The sequence below is a fragment of the Lynx canadensis genome, chromosome C1 (assembly GCF_007474595.2).
Source record: "Lynx canadensis isolate LIC74 chromosome C1, mLynCan4.pri.v2, whole genome shotgun sequence".
Taxonomy (NCBI): domain Eukaryota; kingdom Metazoa; phylum Chordata; class Mammalia; order Carnivora; family Felidae; genus Lynx; species Lynx canadensis.
This window is the reverse complement of record NC_044310.1, coordinates 6,867,391-6,879,826: the sequence shown is the minus strand read 5'-3', so window position 1 is coordinate 6,879,826 and position 12,436 is coordinate 6,867,391. Positions and strand designations below refer to the sequence as shown.

The 12,436-nt window shown below is 42.0% G+C and overlaps 1 protein-coding gene across 3 annotated transcripts; it reads left to right on the top strand.

The window, feature by feature from the left end:
* The first annotated feature begins 40 nt into the window (after positions 1-40).
* LZIC (leucine zipper and CTNNBIP1 domain containing) lies at positions 41-12,368 on the top strand. 3 transcript variants are annotated; one of them, XM_032594191.1, is made up of 7 exons: positions 41-70; positions 6,537-6,645; positions 7,668-7,803; positions 8,072-8,170; positions 10,255-10,350; positions 10,535-10,616; positions 11,963-12,368. In XM_032594191.1, the coding sequence occupies exons 2-7, from the start codon at positions 6,545-6,547 to the stop codon at positions 12,019-12,021; spliced, it is 573 nt and encodes a 190-aa protein (XP_032450082.1). In that variant the 5' UTR covers positions 41-70; positions 6,537-6,544; the 3' UTR covers positions 12,022-12,368. The 3 variants fall into 3 exon arrangements, with proteins under 3 accessions (XP_032450082.1, XP_032450083.1, XP_032450084.1); XM_032594193.1 differs by lacking the exon at positions 41-70 and adding an exon at positions 131-810; XM_032594192.1 differs by lacking the exons at positions 10,255-10,350; positions 10,535-10,616 and having other exon boundaries at positions 51-70.
* The last annotated feature ends 68 nt before the right edge of the window (positions 12,369-12,436 follow it).

Below are 12,436 nucleotides of genomic sequence, written 5' to 3'. Positions count from 1 at the left end.
GGGGGCCGGAAGTGTATGCGTCTGGCGGAAGTGCTCCTACTGCGAGCGTCCGCCCGGTCCGGACCCTCAGGTAGGCGGGGCCCCTGGCTCCCAGCTTTGGGACCGACGCGGTGGCGGAGGCGCCGAGGGGGCGCCGAGGGGACCCCGAGGGCCCCGGGAGGTTGTTCGGTTTCTGGTCTGGGGGGAGCCGGAAGAGTTTCGGGGGCGGGGGTTCCCGGCGACCCCTGCTGGCAGGTGGGGCCTAGTCGAGCCTGGCCGCCGCAGGACCCAAGTGCGGGAGCTTCAAGCTCCCCTGTGGGGACGGGACTTGGGGCTGTGGCCGGAGCTGCTCCCCGACGCGTCCGGATGGTTGAGGTCCCGACGCTGCTCACGTCCAGCGGGGAAAACGTGTGCCCTCCGCCCTTATCTTTTCCCTGCTTCTGGGTTTGACGGCTTCCCCCCAGGCGTGCGGGGGTGCCGGGCTTTCCTCAGTGACGCCCGCGACCTCTCTAGGGAACGTCTCAGAAAGGCCGCCCGAGGCACAGTGGAGGGAGAAAACGGGTTCCCTCCCTCCCTTGCCCCGCTCTCCTCCTCCCCATGGTGTCTTCCTGAAACGGGAAGGGTGTGTTTCGAGCGCAGGCTGCTCAAGTGGAAGTTACCTGGACTGCTTTAGGCCAAGTTTATGTCAAGTAAATGAAACTACTTGATGATGGTTTCCTATTCCTCAGCCGACTCCACCTCCAAGTGGTTTGAACTTTGAGCTTCTTGTAGCCCTGATGAACAATTTGGCTTTCGTCAAGTTTGTGGCACTTGGAACTTCAACAGTTGGAGGTTTATGCACTTTGGGACCGGGCCACACTGTGCGGAGTTCAAAGTGCTAGGAGGCCAGGTGAGCGTGAAACGAGCATCTTCCGCTCCAGATTGCGGTTTTTGAGCGCCCTTTTCGGCAGTTTTGTGAAAGGTGCACCGCCTTTAATGACTACTAGGTGGTGCCAGCGAGTTAATCTTTCCGGATAAATTTCAAATAATGAGCAGTGCCAGGATTCGGCTTTTGAAGTGCCCCATCTTCCCTGAAATTTACTTAAAATAGTTTTGCCTCTTTAAAACAGTTGGTGCCCTTATACACTTTATCCAGTTATTGAATATCTATTCTCTACTAAGTGCTGAAGGTGCTAAAAGAGGAATCAAATTCATTTTCTCCTGAGAGTTCATAGTCTGAAGAGAAAGGCCAATAATCAATGTGCTATAATGAAAGCACATATAACTTAAGGCAGAAATAAGTGCTAAGAAGAGAATAAGATGTGAGATGCAATGGAAGAAGCAATCATTATTCATTTACCAATTATGTATCCAGACCTTCTGTCTGCCCAACGTTATCGAAGCTGCTGATGTATAAAGAAGTAAAGGGGCGCCTGGGTGGTTCAGTTCGTTGACCTTCCGCTCAGGTCATGATCTCACATTTGGTGAGTTTAAGCCCCTGGTGAGAATTTGAGCTGGCAGTGCAGAGCCTGCTTTGAATTCTGCGTCTCTCTCTGTCCCTCCCCTGCTCATTCTTTATCTCTCTCTCTCTCTCTCTCTCTCTCTCTCTCTAAGATAAATATTAAAAAAAAAAAATCCCAAGTTACAAATAATTCACAATTTAGTGATTGGGAAGGAACCAAGACATTATGGAGAAGCTGAAACTTTAGCTAGACCCTGAAGAATGGATTACCTGGGCTTGATAGGTACAAAAAAAAAAAAAAAAAAAAAAGCATGCTCAAAGAAAAGAATGAAAGTGTGCATGGCATGTTTTGAAATAGCAAGTAATGCTCGCTTTGGCTGCACATATCCTAAAATTGAAACAGCAAGTAGTTCAGCATGGTTAGACTGTAGGAAACTGAGCCTGAAAAGACACTGTCAGTTTTAAGTTTGGCTTTACTTTCACTGGAAAATTCAACAGATATAAAATGTAAAATTTTTTTAACTTTTTTTTTTTTTTTTTTGAGAGAGAAAGCTTGCAAGCAGGGGAGAGGGGCAGAGGGGGAGAGAGAGAGAGAATGTCAAGCAGGCTCCAGGCTCAGTGTGGAGCCTAACTCAGGGCTCCAGTCCCACAACCCTGAGATTGTGACCTGAGCCACAATCACAGAGTCAGATGCTCAACCACCTGAGCCATCCAGGTGCCCCTGAAAGAAAATTTATTTATTTATTATTTGTTTATTTACTTATTTTAATATTTATTTGTTTTCGAGAGAGAGGGCACAAGCAGAGGAGGGGCAGAGAGAGAGGGAGACACAGAATCCGAAGCAGGCTTCAGGCTCCAAGCTGTCAGCACAGAACCCGACGCGGGACTCGAACCCATGAGCTGTGAGATCATGACCTGAGGCGAAGACCAACACTCAACTGACTGAGCTACCCAGATGCCCCTATTTACTTATTTATTTATTTACTTACTTAAATGTTTATTTTTGAGAGCCAGAGAGAGAGCGCTAGCGCACACATGCAAACAGGGGAGAGGCCAAGAGAAAAGGAAAGAGAGAATCAATCCCAAGCAGACTACACTGTCAGCACAGATTCCAGTGTGAGGCTCAATCCCATAAACCATGAGATCATGATGTGAGCAGAAACCCAAGTCAAACGCTTAGCCAACTGAGCCTAAAATAAAATTTAAATGTGTATTTCCCAGGGGACATTATACGTGAAGCATAGCTGTAATAAATTAGACTTTTGGCTAACCTATTATACATGACATACAGCTATAATAAGTTACACTTCTGGCTATAATGTAGCTCGTTTATATTTCTGTATCATTAATCACTGTAGATGACTTAAGCCAATTTTAACAGCTATGGCAGTAAGAATAGATTTTCACTGATTACATTCTATTTTGAAATATAACATAAGGAATTCTCTTCATTGAGGTTCACATACCAGATCATCTGGTAGTGATTATGTGTAGGAAAATTTTAAATGCCCTAATAAATTACCCTAGGATTTAGGTTTTGATGAATCATTATACCTGATATTAAGCAAAACATGTTTCCTGAAAGAAATGTGAGTTTAATTTTTATAAATGGAAAAACTTAAACACTATGTTGTTGTTGTTTTTAAGTTTACTTATTTATGTTGAATGAGAGAGTTCTGGGGAGAGACAGAGAAGGAGAAAGAATCCCAAACAGGCCAGTGCAGAGCCCAACTCAGGGCTCAAACCCATGAACTGTGAGATCATGACCTAAGCCAAAACCAAGAGTCAGACTCTTCACCAACTGAGCCACCCAAGCCCCCCTTAAAGACAATAAATGTTGAGATAAACGCATACAGTATCAACACACCAAAAGCAGCAGCTTTTCTCTACACTAGCAATAATCAGAAAAAAACATTTTTAAGTAATCTCTGTGCCCAACACCAGGCATGAACTCATAACCCGAAGATCAAAAGTTGCATGGTCTACCAACTGAGCCAACCAGGTGCCCCGCAATAATTAGAAATTGTAGGGGCGCCTGGGTGGCGCAGTCGGTTAAGCATCCGACTTCAGCCAGGTCACGATCTCGCGATCCGTGAGTTTGAGCCCCGCGTCAGGCTCTGGGCTGATGGCTCAGAGCCTGGAGCCTGTTTCTGATTCTGTGTCTCCCTTTCTCTCTGCTCCTGCCCCGTTCATACTCTGTCTCTCTCTGTCCCAAAAATAAATAAACGTTGAAAAAAAAAATTTTTTTTTAAAAAAGAAATTGTAATAATGGGTGCCTAGGTGGCTCATTTGTTGAGTGTCTGACTTCGGCTCAGGTCATGATTTCATGATTCATGAGTTCGAGCCCCAATTGGGCTCACTGCTCTCAGTGCAGAGCCAGCTTCAGATCCTCTGTCTCCCTCTCTCTTTGCCCCTCCCCCACTCACACTCTCTCAAAAATAAAGCATTAAAAAAAAAGAAATTGTAATAACAAGAAGTCTATTCCCAGTATTAACAAAAAATATATATAAAATGTCAAAGAATAGCCAGTGTTCAAGGCCTTTGTTAACAAAACAATACTTTTAAACTTAAAGATTGTGAAAGAAAGCCAAGATAAATGGAGTGATATATTGTTTGACAGGAAGATTCAAATTTCAGGGATACAGATCTGCATATTAGGCTCTAATTTTAATGTAATCCCTCTCAAAATTTCAGTTGCATTTTTTTTAAATGTTTATTTATTTTTGAGACAGAGCATGAGCAGGGGAGGGGCAGAGAGAGAGGGAGACACAGAATCTGAAGCAGGCTCCAGGCTCTGAGCTCTCCCCACAGAGCCCGATGTGAGGCTCGAACTCGTCAAATGCAAGATCATGACCTGAGCCGAAGTCAGACACTCAACTGACTGAGCCACCCAGGCACCCCTTCATTGCATTTTTAAGGGAACTTGACACTCTGATTCTTAAATTCATCCAGAAGAGAAAATGCATAGGAATAGCCAAGAATTACTGGGGAAAGAAAATTCCGCAATAATAAAGGCAACTCCCTATCAGTTATCACTGTACCAGCTTTATAGCTGACAAAATAACAAGGCAGTCTTACGACCAGAATGTTCTCAGTGAAACACACGTGAGTCTTTCTACTGAGTCTACATTAAAAGTGGCATAAATACTGACTAATAAACAGTGTTGGGGCAACTCGCTCCTCCTTTGAAAGAAAATAGAAGTTAGACTCGTATTTCATAGCATTAACAAAAAGAGTTGAAGTGGCTTAAAGAGCTGAATGTAGGGGTGCCTGGGTGGCCCAGTCGTTAAGCAACTGACTTTGGCTCAGGTCATGATCTCCGGTTTGTGAGTTCAAGTCCCACTTCGGGTGAGCATGAGGCCCTCTTCTCACTCTCTCCCTCTCTCTCTCTTTTCCTCTCTCCCTCTTTCCCTCTCTCTCTCCCTCCCTCCCTCCCGCCCGCCCTCTGCCCCTCCTGGGATTCTCTTTCTCTACCCCTCACTAACTTGCTCTCTCTCTGTCTCAAAAAAAAAAAAAAAAACTGAATGTAAAAAGAAAAATTTATGTAAGTCTTAGAATATAAAATCGTGTGTTTTTTAAAATCTTGAGATGGTTAGGGCCTGCCTTCATGGGACATAAAACTAATAAGACTTAAAGAAGACAGATTTGGCCATTAAAAATAATAATTTATCATTGGGGCACCTGGGTGGCTCAACTTAAGCGTCCAACTTCGGCTCAGGTCATGATCTCACAATTCATGAGTTCAAGCCCCTCATCAGGCTCTCTGCTGTCGGCGCAGAGCCTGCTTCAAATCCTCTGTCTCCCTCTCTCTCTGCCCCTCCCCTGCTCGCACACGTGTGCACGTACACACCCTCTCTCTCAAAAATAAACACTTATAATAATAATTTATTATGACAAAAAAAAACCAATAAGTAAAATTTAAAGTCAAGAGATGAGATAATATTTGCAACATAACTGCAAAGGCTTCATACTGCTGTAAATCAGTAAGAGAAAAATAATCCAGGGGCATATTTCCAAAGGAGAAATTCACAGCAAAAATTGTCAGTGCCCACAAGTTATTAGGTAAATGCACATAAAACCAACAAGACAATGCTAGGAGTGTTCTTTTTTTTTTTTTTTTTTTAAATTTTTTAATGTTTATTTATTTTGGAGACAGAGCATGAACGGGGGAGGGGCAGAGATAGAGGGAGACAGAATCTGAAGCAGGCTCCAGGCTCTGAGCTGGCAGCACAGAACCCGATGCCGGGCTCGAACCCACAAACTGCGAGATCACGACCTGAGCCGAAGTCAGACACTCAACTGACTAAGCCACCCAGGCGCCCCAGGAATGTTCTGAGTCCTAGAGAATACTTATTAAGAACGAAAAAGAATGTTACAATGAATCTTTTTGTAAAGCAAAAAGATCTATTTTTTTTTTAATGTTTTGATTTATTTATTTTGAGAGAGAGAGGGAATATGCAAGCAGGAGAGGGGCAGAGAAAGATAGAGAGAATCCCAACCGGGCTCCGCAGTGCAGAGCCCCATGCAGAGCTCAACCCCACCAACCATGAGATCATGACCTGAGCAAGGGTTGGATGCCCAACCAACTGAGCCACCCAGGTGTCCCAGCCCTAATCTATTTCTTTATAAAATTGTGTTTTCAGGGGTGCCTGGGTGGCCCAGTTGGTTGAACATCCAACTTCGGCTCGGGTCATGATCTCATGGTTCATGAGTTTGAGCCGTACACCCGGCTCACTGCTGTCATCCGCTTTGGATCCTCTGTCCCCCTCTCTCTGCCCCTCCCTGCTCACGCGTCTGCTCTCTCCCTCAAAAATAAATAAACATTTTTAAAAGATTGTGTTTTTAACTATCAAATCTGTGTAAAGTAAGATGGACCAATAGTGAAGACTTTTAATTAATTTGTCAAGTCAGGTAAGAAGACTGCCAGGCATTCTTGTGGGGTGTTACTAGTATAGGAGTTTAAACTTCTATACCTAAAATGCAATTCTCTTTGCACAACTCTCTTTCCCACACCTGTAGCTCAGAATGAACATAGCCCATTGTGAATTGCACTGGAACGTGGAATCATTTCAAATAACCAAATATATACTGTATGTGGGCTTATTTTTCTTCCTAGAGATCAAAATGGCTTCCAGAGGAAAGACAGAGACGAGCAAATTAAAGCAGAATTTAGAAGAACAGTTGGATAGACTAATGCAGCAATTACAAGATCTGGAGGAATGCAGGTGAGAGTAACTGAATGCTGCTATGCAGTCCAGTGGCTTTTTTCTGCAGCTAGATTACAAGCTCTGGGTGCAGACCCGTGTGTGATTTTGGTTTCCCCTGTAGTGTTCTTCACAGTGCTTTGTCTGTTGGAGAAATAAACTCAGGGCGAGCCTTGGAGTCATAAAGGTAACCCCCTTAAGTTTCCATTTCCCTGAGTGTGAAGTGAAAATAATAACTAACACCTACCTTCTCTTTGGTGTTTAAAATAGGCCTGCTTGGTATCAAGCTGAGAAGATACTACTTGAACTTCTAGTGTCTTTTCAACTTCAACTGTTCCAAGGACCAAAAGTGTTCATTGCCTTTTTTAACTACTTTGAAAGGTTGTTGTAAATATTTCAAGTCAAGGGGCCAAAACAATACTTGGCCCAGAGCCGATGCTCAATAAGTGGTAGCTGTCATTGAATTTGTAGTGAATGTTTAATAAATGGCTTGTTCAAGTAGTGAATAAAAATAGCCTCGTTCGCAGACGATAGGTGGTGCATTGCTATTGTATTTCAAGGTGCACAGAATTTTATCTACCATCAATGATGGTCATAAATGAAATGGCTGCTTTGTCAAGCCCTGTTGTTTGTCAAGCACTTTCTGTATTTCGTTTAATGCTCGTAGCAGCCCTGTAAGGTAGTACTATCATTATCTGTGGCTTATAGATCAAGAAAATGAGACTCAGCTGTGTTAAGTGTCTTGCCCAAGGTTACGCATTGATTCGTAGAGTGCTTAAAAGGAAGTTATTATGTGGTTTGTTAAGTGTGCCTCATTTTGGTAAAAGAAAAATGGTTAATTATCAAGGTAACCACATTGCAGGAAAGCGCCTGCATTAGACTAACATCTGAACACATCTGTTATTAGCATTTTGTTGTTTCCTTTCAGCCTTGTCCCTCAGTATATTTTTTGTAAATATATGTATCTGAAGTCTTAGAGTCCAAATATAAGGTTGCTTTTTTTTCACTTAGAACTCTGTTTTTCTATGTTTGCTGTACTTCAGAGAGGAACTTGATACAGATGAATATGAAGAAACCAAAAAGGAAACTCTGGAGCAACTAAGTGAATTTAATGATTCACTGAAGAAAATCATGTCTGGAAATATGACTTTGGTAGATGAGCTCAGTGGAATGCAACTGGTGAGCATAATTTACTTACACTAGTGACACAGTTGGTCTTTTTCCCCTTTTTTTATAAGTATATTTAAGATAGAAACCCTTTTTTGGGGTTTAACTTCCAGATGAGTGTGTGCTTATCAATACAACAGCATAGCAAACGGAAACTAAAATTATAACGGTGTTTGATGAACAAAGACGACCTGTTAGTAATTGAAAACTCATCAGTCAATTACTGTAATGTCTGATTCACTGGAATATTTGGCTTAGTTTTTACCTTCTTATATCCTAGGCTATCCAGGCAGCTATCAGCCAGGCCTTTAAAACCCCAGAGGTCATCAGATTATTTGCAAAGAAACAACCAGGTCAACTTCGGACAAGGTTAGCGGAGGTAAAATTTCTTTACATTGATTTAATTGCTGTGCGTATTTTTTTCTCAGCTCCAGAATTTGCTCATTATGTTAGTCTGAAGTTTAAAAATTGGTCAGTTGAGAATGTACACCACCACCAAGAGTGAATCCTAATGTATAGACTGTGGACTTGGGGGGATTGTGTGGTGTCAGTGAGCCACTCTGGTGGATGGTGAAAAATCATGGGGAGGCTGTGCATGAGTGGGGGGCAGGGAGGATACGGGAAATTTTTGTATGTTTACACAATTTGCTGTGAACCTGAAACTGCTCTAGAAAATAGTCAGCTACCAAAAAAAAAAAAAAAAAAAAAAATCAGTTGATTTGAGAGCCACAACCCACAGTTTTCTGACAAAATTAGTCTTTTGAGCAATTATTGAATATAGAGGTGTAAACAGCATATGGCAGTTTAAATTGCTACTGACTGCTTCTACTCGAACCCCAACTTTAAGGTTTTACCATTTATTTTTGAAGCCGAGTTGAAATCCCATCTAGAATTCATTAGCAGCATTGCTTTTTGTGCATGTAGCCTTTCTCATCTAAGAGTTTCAAACATCTCTATAAACCTGGATTTGAGAAAGTCTGTTTATAGACTTGAATATAATTAAGGCATTAACAAGTGATTTACAACCACTGATAATTCAGTAGCATAGCATGGACTTGGGTCAGACTGGCAGGATTTGTATCCCTGCTCTATGGTGGAGGTATGTGACCTTAGGGAAGTTACTTTTAATAGTTTTAACACAATTAATAATCTTTTGTTTGTTTATTTTTGAGAGAGAGAGCGCGAATGGGGGAGGGGCAGAGAGAGAGGGAGATACAGAATCAAAGCAGGCTCCAGGCTCAGCTATCAGCACAGAGCCCGACACAGGGCTCAAACTCACGAACTGTGAGGTCATGACCTGTGCCGAAGTTGAAAGTTTAACCAACTGAGCCACCCAGGTGCCCCAATAAACTTTTTAGTAAATATTACTACTATTATTATTGAAGTTAAATAAGTTATGTTATTCAACCTATTTGTGCCTCAGTTTCCCCGTCTATAAAAAGGTGATAATAGTAGTTCCTACCTCTTAAGGTTGTTATAAGGACTAAATGAAATAATATGCGTAAAGCACATACTATGTGTAACATGTAATGTGTGTAAAGCACATGGAATAGTACCCAGGCATACTACAGGCTATCAGTGTTTCTGGTGATAGAGGTGATATTTAACCAACATTCCTGGCGACCTGATACCAGTTATCTCATTCAAGCCTATAGACCACACTTCAGTTTAAGGGAATGAGTGCTTGGAGGATAGCTTCTCTCTAAAGGAAGGTGTTGACCTACCAGTTCCTCAGTAAAGTTTATAATCAAGGCAGTGGTTATGATTAGCATTAAGATTTATTAGAACTGAGGGGTGCCTGAGTGGCTCAGTCGGTGGAGCATGTGACTCTTGATCTTGGGGTTGTGAGTTCGAGCCCCATGTTGGATATAGAGATTACTTAAAAAATAAAATCTTAAAAGATTTATTAGAACCGTGTAACTGTATTTCTGACATGTTTGCCTTGAATTGATTCTATAGTTCTTTATAATAATCAGCTAGAGGATCTTTTCTCTTTAAGAAGAAGTAGATCTGGGGGCATCTGCTTAAGCAGCCTACTCTTGATTTTGGCTTGGGCTGTGATCTCGCAGTTAGTGGGTTCGAGCCCTGCATTGGGCTCTGCGCTCACAGTGCAGAGTCTGCTTGGGATTCTCTCTCCTCCTCTCTCTCCTCCCCTCCGCTGCTCACTCGCTCTCAAAAAAAGTAGATCTGAAAATCTGGATTTTATGGATAAAATGTTTTGTTTTGTTTTTTAATGTTTATTTATTTATTTTTGAGAGAGCGAGAACGAGCACGAGCAGGGGTAGAGGATCTGAAGTGGGCCCTGCACTGACAGTAAAGAGCCCCACATGGGGCTCAAACTCATGAACTATGAGATCATGACCTGAGCCAGAGTCAGATGCTTAACAGACTGAGCCGCCCAGGCGCCCTGGACACAATGTTTTTTAACTTAAGTACCATATTCTTTGCATTCATCCATTTCAGATGGACAGAGATCTCATGGTAGGAAAGCTGGAAAGAGGCCTGTACACTCAACAGAAAGTGGAGATACTAACAGCTCTCAGGAAACTTGGAGAGAAGGTACCTATATTTAATTTAATATATTAGGTATAAAGAAAAGGTACAAAGTATTTGGTACAGAACTTTGTGAGCTGTGATCTAGTTTGTGATCCTGAGACATTCTTAAAGGTGGTTCCTAGAACCTCTTGTTAATGTTCGAATCCACTCTCTCAGGCTTTGTTTTGTTTTGTTTTGTTTTGTTTAGCTGACCGCAGATGATGAGGCCTTCTTGTCAGCAAATGCAGGTGCTATACTCAGCCAGTTTGAGAAAGTGTCTACAGACCTCGGTGAGTCTCCTCATATTTCTGAAAGCTGTCCAGGCATTACTGCTCACATTGATGGATACCATGAGTGAGATAACAGGATGGCCTTATCTTGAGTTTAGAGGTAAAACCAGGGCCGCCTGGGTGGCTCACTCTGACTCTTGATCTCAGCTCAGGTTGTGGTCTCAGGGTCCTGATTTCAAGCCCTGCATCGGGCTTCGTGCTGGGCATGAAGCCTACTTAAGAAAAAAATAAAAATTGAGGTAAAACCAGAAGTGTTTTCTTTATAAATCCCTCGTATTAGGTTTATTTCCTAATATTTTTAAATTGGGGCGCCTGGGTGGCTCAGTCGGTTGAGTGTCCGACTTTGGCTTAGGTCATGATCTCACAGTCTGTGAGTTCGAGCCCCGTATCGGGCTCTGTGCTGATGGCTCAGAGCCTGGAGTCTGCTTCCGATTCTGTGTCTCCCTCTCTCTCTGCCCCTTCCCTGCTCATGCTCTGTCTCTCTGTGTCTCAAAAATAAATAAAAACATTAAGAAAAAAAAAATTTTTTTAATTAAAAATAAATATAGTCTAATATTTTAAAAATATTTGTCAGCTAAATATAAATATAAAGTAAACTAAAATTTTATATATTCTATCTCACATTTTTTTTTTAATTTTTTTTTTTTTTTTAATGTTTATTTTTGAGAGAGACGGAGACAATGCGAGTGGGTTAGGGGCAGAGAGAGAGGGAGACACAGAATCTGAAGCAGGCTCCAGGCTCCCAGCTGTCGGCACAGAGCCTGACACGGGGCTCGAACTCATGAGCTATGAGATCATGACCTGAGCCAAAATCGGATGCTCAACTGACTGAGCCAGCCAGGTGCCCCTCTATTTCACATTTAAAGTTACAGTAAGGGGGCACCTGGCTGGCTCAGTTAGTAAAGCATGTAACTCTTTTCTTTTTTTTTTTTTTTTAATTTAAAGTTTATTTATTTATTAATTTTGAGAGAAACAGAGGCAGAGTGAATAGGGGAGGGGCAGAGAGAGAGAGGAAGAGAGAGAATCCCAAGCAGGCTTTGTGCTGTCAGTGTAGAGCATACAACTTTTGATTTTGGGATCGTGAGTTTGAGCCCCACATTGCAGGTAGAGATTACTTAAAAATAAAGTAAGTGAAGTAAGTAAGTTGAAGTAAGGATTTGTAACCAATAAATCATCCTCTGTGTGTGAGATATTTGTGCAGGGGAAAGGAAGTTGGGAATTGGTACTGGGAAAGTTCAGGGGTAATGCTCTGATTATAGAAGCGAGTTTTATTTTCTGTTTCAATAGCTATGGAACTTTAAATGCATTTGAAATAACCTTTGTTTATTATGTTTATTTCTCCTTAGGCTCTGGAGACAAAGTTCTTGCATTGGCAAGTTTTGAGGTCGAAAAAACAAAAAAATGACATGGTGTGGAAGCTTGGGACATTGATCACATTCTTGCTGTAAATGGCATTTGTCTCATAGGGATTTTGAATCATTGCAAAGAAATCAAGAGATTCTTGAAATACATTGATAACCTGAGAAACGGTGACGGAAAACATACTTGTGGCTTCTGGTTATATACCCTTCCTCGTTGTGCTTCAGGGCTACTTGCCTGAGTGATCCTAGATGGTTGGGATGAGGAACCCATTGGGCCTTATTCATCATATCTTGTGTGTTTGACAGAAGGAACAGAAAACAGTCTCTCTGCCTGTTTTTATTAAGCCTCCTTGTTTTAAGTGCTGATAGTAAATGAAAAGATGTGAACTAATGATTCTTTTCTGCTCATAATTTATCCCCACTTGTTGGAGTGAATAGTGTACCAACATCGATAGACGT